The sequence below is a fragment of the Eptesicus fuscus genome, chromosome 5 (genome assembly GCF_027574615.1).
Source record: "Eptesicus fuscus isolate TK198812 chromosome 5, DD_ASM_mEF_20220401, whole genome shotgun sequence".
NCBI classification, from domain to species: domain Eukaryota; kingdom Metazoa; phylum Chordata; class Mammalia; order Chiroptera; family Vespertilionidae; genus Eptesicus; species Eptesicus fuscus.
In genome coordinates, this window is record NC_072477.1 from 86,404,110 (window position 1) to 86,418,869 (window position 14,760).

General features: G+C 38.5%; 1 protein-coding gene across 1 annotated transcript in view; it reads left to right on the forward strand.

The window, feature by feature from the left end:
• Positions 1–14,760, forward strand: part of NPAS3 (neuronal PAS domain protein 3) — an 875,944-nt gene that overhangs the window by 116,976 nt on the left and 744,208 nt on the right. The window contains exon 2 of the mRNA XM_054716524.1: positions 1,187–1,276. Within this exon, the coding sequence (XP_054572499.1) occupies positions 1,187–1,276 (90 nt within the window). The remainder of the gene's footprint in view (positions 1–1,186; positions 1,277–14,760) is intronic.

Genomic DNA, 14,760 nt, shown 5'->3' on the forward strand with positions numbered 1-14,760 from the left:
ATATAAAACTGTTGGCCCACTAATTTAATAAGATTTGGGGCCAGGCTGAATGGAACAGAAATGTATTTAAATAAATTCTTAGGAATACATCTAACTAAAGCTCGAAAGTAGAGGTAGAAGAAGTATTGTCATTAAATATATTGGGCCTTATGAAATATTAAGTAACTTACTATTCTACTTCAAAGAAATTGAACACAGTCATCTGAGTTCTTACAAAATAATAAGAACCCTTTATGTTTTAATTAGTAATTAAGAAGTTATTAAAGACATATATATGTTAAATATTTAGGTATTATATTACCTTTTCTGATAAAGTGGTATTAGAAGGAAGGGCTTGGTACTCTATTGATATTATGTGTTGGTTACATTACATTACTTTCCTCTAAAATATATGATAGATTTCTTAAATACCTTTTTTTTTGTTTCCTGAATGAAGAGATTGTCATTTGAAGAAAGTGGTCAGAAAACTCTCAGCATTTTTATGTCTATAGTGGGGAGTCTCCGATGAATTTATATGCTTAAGTACTACAGATCAAAATTGTATGTATAAGCTTTTCCCCCTTTTGCTTAACTGCCAAGAAACCTCGAGCCACTGTAATCAGCTCATCTCAGGTGCCTGTTAACATCTAACCCGCGCTCCTGACGGCCTCGCTTGTGTTTTCATCCCTAATTGGGTTCAGTTCTGTAAGCTGTATATATAATATATCCTTTTAGAAGTCAGTAACATACAAACTATATAACTTGAGTAAATCTGAAACATATATTAACTTTAGAAAGGTTCTATGGCTAATTTACAGTTGCCTACAATGATAATGCATGATTGAATTAATGACAATCCTGTAACAGAAAAAACTAATGGCATTTGTTTTGGGCATTTCCTTTAATCATGGGAATTGTAGAGTGAGTTAAGCTTTAGACCTTATGTCTTTATTTTCTTCCACTTTTATGACTCTGAGGTTAAAAAAATTGTTTTTGTTCTGATGAAGAACTGAAAAGTTGTCTTTGCTGCAGTTTTCCTAAAAGTGGAAGTTAATGTTCTAAAATGTATGTGCACATTGCAATTATGTATAGAGCTGAAAAGCATAAAAAGAAAACTATATTAAATTTCAACATACTTGTTATCCTGCATTCCAGTTGACTGTAGAGAACCTTTAGTCATGTGTATCTGTTTTTGATGCCTCTACAGAATAACTGCCCAGCATCCTCTGCCCAACCAATCTGAATGTAGGAAAATCTACAGATATGACGGAATCTACTGTGAATCTACCTACCAGAAGTATGTTGAAATCTTTGTGAGTCTTCCTTCTGACTCGTGCATCAGCGTGTGGTTGCCAGCTATTAAAAAATATCCTTGTATTGAAACCTTATATTTTTCTAATTTAGTCGGGGGGAGGGGGAACAAAAACCGAATAGAATAAAAACAACCAAAAAAATGTGTCTGGAATCCAGACAGGAAAAAAAAAAAAATGTGAATGCTTTTGAAATTCTGGTCTAAGAGTTTTAAAAAATGACTATATTAAAGCTTTTAGGTAAGCTTCTTTTTATTGCAATAAACAAATACTTATATGCAAGAAAATCTCAGCAAAATGCATTGCACAGGTGCTGTGCATCTTAGGGATTTGAAAGGTGTGTTATGTATAAATTAGCTGTCACTTTTTTTCAGTCCTGTAATGGAATGATGAGTTGTAATTTGCATAATCCTTTAAGAAGTCAAATTATACTGTCATGTAGCAGACTTAACATGCTAGCTAAGATTTCAGAGCTTTGCAGCTAATTACTATGTACCTTACAGGACAGTTAAATTGAAGTTGAGTCTTCTGTCTTTGCTGCCATTTGCTTTGTCCATTACTTAACAGAATCTGCACAGCTGGTAACAAGGTGTTGTTACTCTCTGAAGTGAACACTGCTCTGGGGAGGAAAGGCATTTTACTATATCATAGCTTGCCTTGTATTGCTTTTACAAAGAAGAAAGTTTCAGTTTTTTGTTTTGTTTTTAAAAACAATAGTCTAAATTGGCATCTTCTCAAAAAGGATAAAATTTATGCTTTTCACAAAAGTTATGGAATATTAATTGAAGCAACATTAACCTATAATTAATTAATTAAGTTTTCTTATAAAAATGTAAAGTTAAGGTAAACATTATTCCATTGAAGCATTAGTCTTTCTAGCTATACTTTGCAGATATAGTTTGGTGTGTTTTGTCCAAAAACTCTTAACTTCTTTTGCAGTAGAGTTTCATTATTTGAAAAAAATACCCTTTTTCCTTAAAAATTCTTTTTGAATACAAGTTGGTTCATTCACTCCTCCAGTTGCTCACAGGGCATTTTCTTTCATGGTTTCCATTTTATAAACGATCAGGAAATCCTGGAGCCAGTGAAGGTTGCTCTCTGAAATGGGCTGGTATCCCTGAATCTTTGTCACTTATTTGCCTCTCGCTTTATTTCTTCATGTTTTGCTGCTTAGACAGCATCATTCCCTTCATCAGAATCAGTGTAATTATATGCAAAATTATTTCTGATTATTACTTCAAAAATTCTTGTTACCTGTGAGTCATATGTATTGTGGTTATTGGTGGTCAGGTTTCTGTAATTTCTAGTGATTTTGTGGCTTTGTTGTGATTAATGGATACTTTGAAGAAGCCTTTTGTTGTATAAGAAGGGGGTCCTTTAAGGACCATCTTAAATCAGCAGTTGATTATTGACCATTCAAGTAATTGGAGCCCAACGGCCAACTGTTGTTCGTTTGTAATTAAGCCAGTTTCACGTGTCTGAAATTACACTCCGCTTCGAGGCCGAGGTTTGTCTATTTAAGGTCAGGAGCCCGGATGAGGTCACCAGGAATCCAGTCAATGGCAAGGCTTTCCTTGTAACCGTAGGTATCGTCTCCGGGGCTGGCTTTTTAAAGAATTGGTGTTATTTGTAGTCAAGGTAGACACAGTAGGCAGCACAGCTGTGACTGCCAGGCAAAGTCACTAGGGGGATATTCATAACAAGGAAATATTGGCAAATAAATGATGAAGAAGGGGAGGAAATCCCCAAGATGTTAAATTGGAGCACTGTCACTGCGATGATTAATGGTGTTGTGTATTTTAGTGAGGATGCTTATCTGGATTGTCCTGAAACTGTAGTGTACGTTTAATACACCTATAAAAAAAAAGTGGTGCGTGAGCACATGGAGGAGAAAAGGCCATGGGTTCAGGTGTTATTTTCCCGAGTATTTTCTCCAACTAAGTCTTTGGCTTCTGGTTATTAGAAAGCTGGTCTTAATGGATATTGTATACATAAAATATGTTTATTATTAATCAGCATTTACATAGCATTTCCCTGGAGGATTGAAAATGTTTTCTGAAAAAGTTAGGTATCTTTTCAACACTCTTGAGGGGTGAATATTATTAATAGAGAAACGGGAATCACTGAATTTGCCTAGTCATCCTAGGCCAGTGGTCGGCAAACTCATTAGTCCACAGAGCCAAATATCAACAGTACAACGATTGAAATTTCTTTTGAGAGCCGAAAACTGACTTCTGCGCATGGGCCATGAAGTTTCAATCATACTGAATGTGCGCAGCCGCACGTGGTATTTTGTGGAAGAGCCACACTCAAGGGGCCAAAGAGCCGCATGTGGCTCGAGAGCTGCAGTTTGCCGACCACGGTCCTAGGCCAACAGGCAGGCTTGGCCATAGGGCTCTGTGTAGTGTAAAGGGCCGAACTTTCATCAGTAGTTTTTACAGAACTTTTCTGTCAATTTCTGGGGAAGAGGAAGCTGTCATGGACGGCCTTTCAGCTTCCAGTGTCAAGCCGTGAATATCCTGATTCTGAGTAATGAATTCGCTTTTGCCTGGAGGGATCTTTTATCAATGATGGGAGGTTCATATTTGGGCAAGTATTTAACCTTCTTGGGCCTCAGTAAGTACTACTAGACAGGAAGAGATACAAATGAGTTTAGAGGCTATTAGAGCACTGTTTTTTTTTAATTTTGGGGGTCCTAACCAAATAGTGAGATATGAATCCAATTTAGTGGATCAAGTTCAGAATTTTAAAAATGAAATGGAAGAGAATAGAATATTCTCTTATCAGTGCATTGCACTTAGGGCGTGTTTTATCTTGTGAGGCTTCTGTTTTGGTTTTATGCATCCGTGTGTGTACATAAAACTGCACGTATGTGTGTTCACAGGGTGGGTCATGAGGTAAAATGTGTTTTTTACTGTTCTACATCCAAATAAAGATTGAAAGCCACTGTAAAGAGGGTTGAGTAGATAAGCATAATAATATATAGCAGTTATGTCCTATGTGTTCAGGGCACAGTAGCTTATAAAGAAGTGGTCAGCTCTGTGGAAAGGGCTCAGCAATGAAAAGGCTACACTCTCTGGTCTCATATCCAGATGTGCTGGAGCCAATCCGGATGGGCACATTTTTCATCCCTGATCCCTGACTGATGTGAGTAAATTGAAATTGGGGCAGTATTTACACTGTGAAAATTGGAAAATGCTGCAAATCAGGTGCCCTCCCATCTCCAACTGTTTATCTGCTCATTCTTTTCAGCTATAATTCTGTGGCTTAACAATTATTGTGAATTCTCAGATTTTAAAATATTATTTATATTGTGTTTAGATGTTTGGTGAATTATTGAAGTAATTAAATCATTTTAATAATATTGAAAATTTAAAGTACACAGGAATAAAAAAAACCCCTCAGATTAATTATTTCAAAATGTCTATAATTTGACTATAAAATTATGGTAGTTACCCTCATTTCTCAAATATGTGCTTATGACCCGGCCAGTTTAAAATTTCAAATTATAACTGGTGATGCTAAGTTTCTTGGCAAAGGGTAAGGAATAGAGTGTTTCCAAAAACACTAACCACATTGTAAATATTTTACAAATTTCATTGTTTTATGTTAAGCAGTCATCTTGCTAAGTACTGACATTTTTAGGTCCCTCTCCCCATTTTCAGCTGTCTTTATAGTTTGTAATAATATCTCTGGAATTTAGTGAACTCGTCTGTAATATAATGGATTTGATTGGGAGATGCTAAAGTGCTTTCCAGTTGTCAGTTTAATTTTTTTTTCTATTTTCAATATGGAAAGACTGAAAAAAAAAAAAAAAAGAGAAATGACACCCCTCTCCATAGTAACTATGATAACTTTAAACTTGGCTTTTAATGATAGGCAGAAAATATTTGAGTCAGGAAAAGAAACTTTCGTGGACATGAAATAGAATTATAGCAATAAATCCATCGAAAACCACCTGTATTAATATATGGTAGTGAGGAAAGTTTACCAGCTAGGAAGGAGTCAACTGAGATCGGGCCTTTAAAACCTCAGAATTTGTCACCATTCAGACATCTGGTTGGACACTACTGTAGAGGTATTTGAAAAGGAGTGAGCATCCTTAAAGCTGTGTTTAAGAACAGCCATTTCACCAATATTTAGAAAAGATTGACTCTAGAACTTAAATCACTAATATTGAGCATATGCTATGCCATTGCAATGGGCACTGTGGTACCTATTTTTAAAAATGGGTTTAACCCTGGGTTTCTGGTCTCAAAGTGCAGCCAAGATTGGAGGGAGTGTTGTAATTGACTAGAGAGTCAGTCATTACCTTAAAGCAGAAGAGGCCCCAAGCAAAACTGTGAGGTGAATCTTTCCTATATTCTCCATCCCAGCCCCTCTTCCTCTTCTGTGAAATTCCTTCCATCTGGATGCCTGGTTAGTGTTTCGTGCCCAGGGCCTTGTCTCCCTGGGCATTTTTGTCTCTAGCCCTCACTGCAGATCAGGTGTTAACGGATAATGTTAACATTAAGGGTCATTTGCATATTAATACGCAACTCCAAGTGGAAGAATTCCAGGGAAAAAAGGGAGTCTTCTTTAGTAGAATCATTTCTGACACCACAAGGGGCGGGGTGGAGGAATTAACTTGGGGCGTGTGTGAGTGTGTGTGTGTGTGTGTGTGTGTGTGTGTGTGTGTGTGTGTGTGATTATAGTGGGTGATGTCTCCCCACTTGCCTGAAAAAAACAAACCTAGAATGTGGCTGTTCTCCTGCTCAGTACCTTGTTAAGGCTGGCATTGGCCAAGAAGTATGGGCTTGGAAATGGGAACATTCAGGCTTAGAAGAGAGAAGGAATTAAAATGTTCTGGGGATTTGAAGAGAAGAATGAGTGAAGGAAGGAAGGAACTCACCAGTTTTTAATCATCTGTGTTGTGCCAGAGTGCTAACCACATGCACATATTATCCCAATTAAGGAGAACAAGACAAGTGCCTTGTCAGGCAGGCTGTTCGGAGGCTGGGGGATGGGCTAGATGGTCACCCTGCTGAAGGGGAGGGAAAGGTCAAGGAGGCTCCAACAGCAGCAAATTCTTTGGCCGGTTGTTTAATCTGATTGATTGATTGCTATTATACAGTCTTCTCCCCCCTCCGTTAGAATAATTTATGCCATTGTGTTTGGACCAGTAAATAAAGAATTGAAAAAAGAGAAATATACAATGAACTCTTCATAAAGAGCTCTGGTGGAATCTGCATGTTAAACAGACATTGAACTTTTGTAGCAAGAACTGCTTCAAGCTTTTCAACATCCAGATGAATTCTCATTTCCACATCATGCCTTTCAGACCTCTGCCTGGTTTCTGGTGGCTTCTCCTAGTTAATTTTAGCCTCACACTAATGATTTTGCCTGTCAATGACTTGAAGTGGCATAGCTTGGTAATGTGGGTGGCATGAAAGTGTACTATTTAGGGGCAATATCAGACTAGCTTACCAGGTGTATCGGTTAATAATGCAGATTTTGTAATCAAAGAAAACGTGACAATTTCAAGAGAAACATCAAAAATGCTTTATTCAAAGTAATGTCCACTGCTAGCTACACATTTCCCCCATCTTTCAAGTAATTTGTGGACACCGTCCCAATAGAACTTTTCTTGTTTTTGAGGTAAACCATTCAGAGACCCAATTTTCCACTTCTTTGTATGTTTTGAAGTGCTGCTCAGAAAGTGCGTGTGCCATTGATCGGAACAAGTGGTAATCTGAAGGAGCAAGGTCTGGTGAATATGGTGGGTGGGTTAATACTTCCCAGGCAAGATCTTTTAACGTGTCTTTAACTGGTTTTGAAGTGGGTGATGGTGCGTTATCATGAAGCAAAATTACTTTGCCATATCTTCTGGCACATTCTGGTTGTTTTACAATCAAAGTGTGATTCAAATTGATTATTTGTTGTTGGTAGCGATCAGTATTAATGGTTTCACTTGGTTTTAGAAGCTCATAATACACCACACCTTCCTGATCCCACCAAACGCAGAACATTGTCTTCTTTCTGAAGCGATTTGGCCTTGCAGTCGATGTTGATGGTTGACCTGAATCAACCCATGATTTTATGCATTTGGGATTCACAAAATAAATCCACTTTTCATCGCCAGTCACAATTCGATGCAAAAAAGACTTTCGTGCTGCTGAAGCAACATTTTACTGATGACTTTTCGGTTTTCCATTTGTCTTTCGTTCAGTTGATGTGGCACCCATTTTCCTTCCTTTAAAATCTTTCACATTGCTTGTAAAGGATCATAAATTGTTTGCTGAACAACGTTTAAGCTTTCTACAAGTTGTTTTTAGTTTGACACGCATCTTCTTCCAATAATGTTTGTAATTATTGGTCTTCAAACTGAGAGGTTTTCGGAGGGGAAGAGTGTGGCACAAACAGCATGTTAGAGAATCCCTCTGGGGGTAAATTTGACCTGACACAGGAAACCTGACCATGGCCTTAGTTTCTCCTTTATTTAGAAACTCATTTAGTGTGCTTTAAATGAAAGAATCTGCAATCATGCTGTTTTGTAGTGTGGAGTTATTTTTGATTCATAGATATCTTGGAGGCCTCTCCCAATCGGAAGTCCAGTTCAGGACCTGTCTGCAGTCATCGCTTTTCCTGGCTGGAGGTGCTCCATGGGGCTTTCTTCTCACTGACCACTTGTAATTCAAGATAAATGCATGCCAGAGAGGGAAAACGGACAGCACAGGAGGCATGATTTAATGTGGAAGAATAGTAATTGGCTTCACCAGAGTGTATATTTTCATTATGAGAGAAGTATCTGCCTAGATTAAAAAAAAAAAAATTGGTTAGTGACTTACCTGTAGTGTGTATGAGAACTGAAGAAACTTGAGAGCAGAAAGTAAAGGTCAAGGTGAGAGGAACAGGGTGACAACGGACCTTTTGTAGGCATGCTGTTGAAACAGGGTTCAAAATCGCTAACGGGTGGCAGAGAGACTAATGTGCTTATGCCAGATTTGAAAAATAATACAGCAAACTTATAGTGTTCATAAACTATGGTTTTTATAATTTCTCCCCTTAAGAACAGTTTGGTCAGGGTGTGAGTGTGTACATGTGTCTTGAATGAATTTTGACCTTAGCTTATGTGTGAGAGTGGGAGAATTATGCTTTAGTCTCTGACTGTGAGCAACCTATTTTGAGAGATTTTCAAGTCCACACAATAGTTTGAAATCATTGCTAGAGAAGGTTAAACCTTCTGGAAACAGACCCGAGTTTGATCCCAATTCTACAGTTCTCTATTTGATGTGGGGCAGTGGTTAAGATACTTAACTATTTCAGCTTCTGTTTTCTCACCTCTGAATAGTCATTTTTGAGGATCAACGTGATGATGAAGATGATAATGACTAGCATTACTAATCTTTTACCAAATACTGCTGGCAGGTAGTGGGCTAATGGCTCAACATACTTTAAAAAATCCTTATAATAAACTTATGCCACGAGTATGATCATTACCACCATTTCCAGGTAGCAGAGCCTCACAGAGCTGAAGTAGCTCACTCAGAGCTGAAAAGGTAGGATATGGTGAAAAGCAGCAGGAAGCTATATGGGTAGCTTCTGGATAGAAACCATGTTCTGCCGAGATTTCCTTTCTTACATGACACATTTTTCTCTGATGTAGTTTGTATCTCTTTTCTGAATTTTTACCACTTTCTTGTTGGGGAATTTTAATTCTTTTGTTTGCATTTACATTTCCCCCAGCAAGTACTAGTGATATACCGTCAGTGGCATTAGTGACAAGATTTTCAGCATAAAAATCCTTCCTTACCACCTTCATAATTTCTGATTAGGTAACCCATGATTTAAGCGTGGAAATAATTTTGAAAGTTATAGGATGAATTTAGCGATAAGAAGGGTAGTGGGCTAAAGAAAAATAGGTGCTTTTTTTTTTTTTTTTAGGTCAGAATATGTATATGTATGAGACGTAAGTGTTAAGTGATTAGATGGAATTTTCTGGCTGCTTTACAAACTCATTCTTTCACATGCCACGTCTGCTGTGTCATTCTCTAGGTTGCTTAAAAGGAGAACTCTATTTACTGTGTTCAGCTTTGAGATGTTTTGATCTGGTTCTCAAAGCAGAGAGAGGTCTGGGTCCTGTGAGGATTTTGGTTCAGTGACCAGCCTGTAAGGGAAGCATTCCTGAGTGATTTTCCATTGGCAAACTCAAAACCTTTGTGATTCACACATCAGTGTGAGGATTCTTTGGAATGGAGTGCCTGAGATTTATGTGATTAAATAGTCCATCATTGCATCTTATTTAAAACCCAATTTCCCTTCCCCTCCCTCAGCTCAGTTATCAAGGATCCCTGCAGTCAATACTAAATGCAATAGTATTTGTATATTTGATTCCATATACAGCCTCACTCTTTGCTCTTTCTCGCTGGGTATCAGTGAGGAGAGGCCTGTTTCTCACTAGCAGTGTTCATTGCTTGCATTTCAGGCAACATAAGCTTCCATAACAGCATTGTTTTCTTGACTACTCCCTGTCAAGGGTGCTCAGAGTGAATCACAGCCAATTGCATGCCTTGGTCTTAAAACTAGGAGGTGCATAGTTTTTTTTTGATGATTCTTCTATTTCTCTCCAACGTCACTAACAAAACTATTTTAGGAGTGAAATCGAGTTAGCATGGCTCTGTCAGGCACAACGCCGCCTGTCCTGTGTGTTTTAGATACCGGCTGGATCTCCTGGTGGAGACCCATTTACAGGGAAGCAGCATCCTTTTCTCAGGCGTGCCTAACTGTTGGAAGGCCTGTGCAGGGGTGGGGAACGTCTGGCCGATGGGCCGTGTAAGGCCCGGGAAATCATTTGGTCTGGTCCTACCAAGGCATTAGGGGTGAGTTAATTGTTTGACCAAATACAGCAGGCTAATTTTTAAGTTGATAATTTTGTATGGCCCGCGAATGATGTTATAAATATCCAAGTGGCCCTTGGCAGAAAAAAGGCTCCCCACCCCTGCAGTGTGAGAGGATAAGCAGCAGCTCTGATCCTCATTCCCTGGAGAAATCCATCAGGTGTTCTAGGTCTTGAATTAATGTCGGTGAAAGCAGTGGGAGTCATGTCACTAGGTTTTTCGAAGGAGAGATTCTGAGGTCTTCTAAAACTGACGACCAATAAATTCATTTGATAGGAAGGTGGTTTACGCTCTTTTCTGAATGCTGCTTGACCAGAACTAGTAACAATTTATACCGGGATGGTAGGAGTAAAAAATGCTGATTTTTTTTTTTTTAAGGAAAAAATTTACCATGGTATTTGTGCAATTCCTCGGGGAAGGGAAGAGTAGAAAACTATACTTATGAGCCAGAAGATTTTAAGTAAAGTATATTTTTACAGGGATCTAGTGGCAAGTTTGGTTCCCTTGCACAACAGATACCTCTTTTGGGTCTGTTCAGGAGAAGTTTGCAGGACACAAATGATTGCTGAGGTACAGAGTGTTCTCAAAATGTGAGGCTCTGAGATACAGACAGAAGAGAATGAATACAGCTACGTTTATTCTGCCATCAAAAGGAAATACTCATTGATGCCAAAGCCTTTCATTGTGAGGCTAAATTGGTCCTTCTGGGGACAACAGAAGTTTTAACTCTTGACAGTGCTTTTCATTTCAGCTTCACCATTCCTGCATCTGTGGTGGCTGGTTTTCCTTATGCAGAAATATAGATGAGGCTGAAATAGATTTTAGTAATTGATGAGGCTATGTCAGAAGGGAAGGAAGCAGCATGTTGCAACTATGGTGTTCTGTGGTTTCCAGGCATTGTTGTAATTGACCAAAACAACCATGTTTGAAGTAGGTAGGTTATAAACTCATTTTGCACTCAAGAAAAGGAAGGCTCAGAGAGGTTGCTCACTGTACCCAGTTTACACAGTTTGATCTCTTGACTCTTTATCGCAGACAAATCCAGGTTAGTCTGGCCCAGCAGTTCTTCCCCTTTCAACCTGATGACAGAAAAACATCCGTCCTCTGCTCAAGCATAGTAGACTGAAATCAAACAATCCAATTTAAAAATGGGCAAAGGACCAAAATAGACACTTCTCCAAAGAAGACATACAGAAGGCCAACAGACATAGGAAAAAATGTTCAAAGTCACTAATCATCAGAGAGCTGCAAAATAAAACAACAATGAGGTACCAGCTCACTCTTGTCAGAATGGCTACCATCAACATATCAACAAACAACAAGTGCTAGTGAGGATGTGGAGAAAAGAGAACCCTACTGCACTGCTGGTGGGAATGCAGACCAGAGCAGCCATTCTGGAAAAATAGTATGGAGTTTTCCTTAAAAAATTAAAAATGGAACTGCCATTTGACCCCCTTCTAGGAATATATCCTAAGAATTCCAAAACACCAATCAGATAAAATATATGCACCCTTATGTCCATAGCAGCACTACTTATAATAGCTAAAATCTGGAAACAGTCCAGTGCCCATCAGTAGATGAGTGGATAAGAAAGCTGTGGTATGTTTTCACAGTGGAATACTATGCAGCCATAAAAAGACGGATATCTTACCTTTTGAGACAGCACAGATGAGCTGGAGATTATTCTGTTAAGTGAAATAAGCCTGTCAGAGAAAGGTAAGTATCACATGATCTCACTAATATATGGAATCTAATGAACAAAATAGATCCAGAGACATAGAAGCATGGAACAGACTAACAAATCTCAGAGGGAAGGTGGCGGGTGGGGTGGGATGGGATTAACCAAAGAATTTATATGCATATATGCATAACCCATGGACACAGACAATAGTGTGGTGAAGGCCTGGGGGCACATGGGGGGGGTCAATGAGGGTATATAAGGGGACATCTGTGATACTTTCACCAGTAAAGATAAATTAAAAAAAAAAAAAAGAAAAGACCATAAGGAACTTAAAGCCTTACCTGTAGAGGGAAGTTTCTTGTATTTGAACATTAGTCATTCAGTGCAAATCAGTGTATTCTCCAGTATGGGGGCAATTAGGTCTCCCCTTTGGGAATTTCACCTGATATTACACTAAAGTTATCTCACAAAAATGGATGAATCCCACATTTTTATCTCAAGATCTGCCTCTTTCCAAACTCAGGTTTTATATTCCTAGAGTACTTAACATTGGTACTTCTGATCCATTTTACTCAACCTTAACATGCAAATGACCAAGAAATTTGTAGGCACTTCCATGGGCATTGCCAATTAATCCTCAAAGCAACCCACTCAATTGGTTTTTATCTTCATTTTACATGGAAAAAACCACCAACCAACCAACCAACCAACCAAAGAGATGAAGTGATTTGATGAACTTCACACAGCTGTGGTGTGACATGGTATGATCCTGTCTGCAAAGTGAGACCTTGATCTCCTGGTCTCTGACTCTCTCCAGGACAGAGCAGCCCCTCTCCCCCAATAGAACCTCACAGCCTTCAGCCATAACCCAAACAGAACTTCATATCTTCCTTAGGATGATGCTCTCCTGCCCTGTACTTCCTTTGCTTTATCTTAATCTTTCTAGTCATTCAGGCATACTCTTGGAATCTTCTTCCATTCTGCTTCCCTCTTGTCTCAAATAGCCTGTTTGTAGAATGATTTCTTTTAAAAATACTTCTCTTCTGTTTCCATGTCTCTAAACTGTTATTTCATGTCTAGATTGTTGTAGTCTTAGTCTTATCTCCTATCTCATTCAGTTTGATTACATTAAATAAACTCTTGAGTCCTACCATATACAAAGTACTATGCAAGAGAATGCAAAGCTTTTTATTTCTGGGCTACCTTATAAATAGTTACCAGATTAAAATACTGTTTCTAATGTATTTCCTTGCTCAAAATCATTGACTTCATTCGCACTGCATGGTTTCTGTAATATTGCCTTAGTGTTTAAAAGTCACCTTCCTTGCTCTAGTTGGTCTTTCATACTCCCCTTCTCCCTCAAGAAATTTTTCAGCACGAGCTCTCTGCTCTTCTCCCAGAAACATGTTCAGTAACACTTGGTAGGCAAAATACATGTACTGACTCTGTGCCTTTGTTCCATCCACAGTGGTTTCAACACTTTCATCAGGTATCTTCTATAACCAGGAACTATGTTCTAGTGAACAAAGGCGAAAAACTCTGCCTTTAAAGTGAGATGACATTAGAAACAGGCAGTAAACAACGAACATTAAAAACCAAGTAAATCATATATTCTGTTAGAGAGTGGTTAGAGGGAAGTTTAAGAAGGAATTGGTAGTGCTGGGTAAAGATGTGTCAGCTATGGATGCCAATAGGTGAGGTCCCATTTTAAAGGATAGAATTTGAGCCAAGACTACAGAAGTGAAGGAGTGAGGCTTCCGGAGAGCCAGGAGGAAAATATTCCAGGCGGAGCAAAGAGTTGCTGCAAAGGCTCTGAAGCTGAAGAGTTCAGATGTGTGTGAGGGCTACAGGGAGGCCAATCTGAATGAGCAAGGAGGGCAGTAGCAGGAGACAGGTCAGGGAGGTAATAGGGAGCCAGCACACAGGCCTTCTACCTGAAATGAGGCCGTGGAAGGATTTTGACTTAAGTAACTTACTTTTTAGAGTTAGTCTGGCTGCGAGCTGAGTATACATATGCTTCAGGGGGACGCGGGTGGAAGAAGGGAGACTAGCTTGGAGAATGCTACCATAATCAAGGTGGCTCAGACCATAGTGTAGAAGTGGAAGTGGTGAGAAGAATTTGGGTTCTGATGTTGTCTGAGGAAAGATCCAACAGGATTTCCTGATGGAGTGGATTGAGGGGGGATATAAAAAAGAGAGAGGGAAGTCGATAGTGAATCCAAGATTGAATCCTAATGCATCATTTACTCTGTATCACATGTGTGGTGGCACTCAGTGATATATATGCAAATAAACACCTTTTAGGAACTAATAAACTGAGAGGTGAGACATGATATAAACTTGCAAAGTTTAAAGGATAAAAGTCTGTTTGTGCATGTGTGTATAATATATTCTCAATAAGATTGCAAGTGCCTTAGAGATATTTGTGTATGCCACAGAGCTTCTTAATGTAGTATTAAAGGCAAATTATTGTCTTATTTAGTAGTGCTGAATGGAGTTAGAGGCAACTTTAATGTAGTGGATAAGTGCACAGACTCTGATGGAAACTGATGTATTCAAATCCTAGTTTCATTATTTATTTGCTGGGTAATCTTGAACAAGTTATATAAGCTATCTGTTCCCCATTCTCATTTGTGAAATGATAATATTCTCATAGGGTTTACTATAGTTGAGTAAATGAACTGATAATATGTAAAGTACTAGAAAAATGCTTGGTCCATCGTAAATGCTCAAATAGTGTTTACCATTCTTAAGTAAATTTTAGGAAAAATCAGTTAAAAGAGTGGCTTTCCTCCCTTAAAATCCATGTTTAAAACCTGCCAAGTTGCATGGATAATGTGAATAATATAATCTATAGTAAGCATTGCTTTCGGCTGATGGTTAAAAAATAAACATCAGAGAATTGTATTATGAT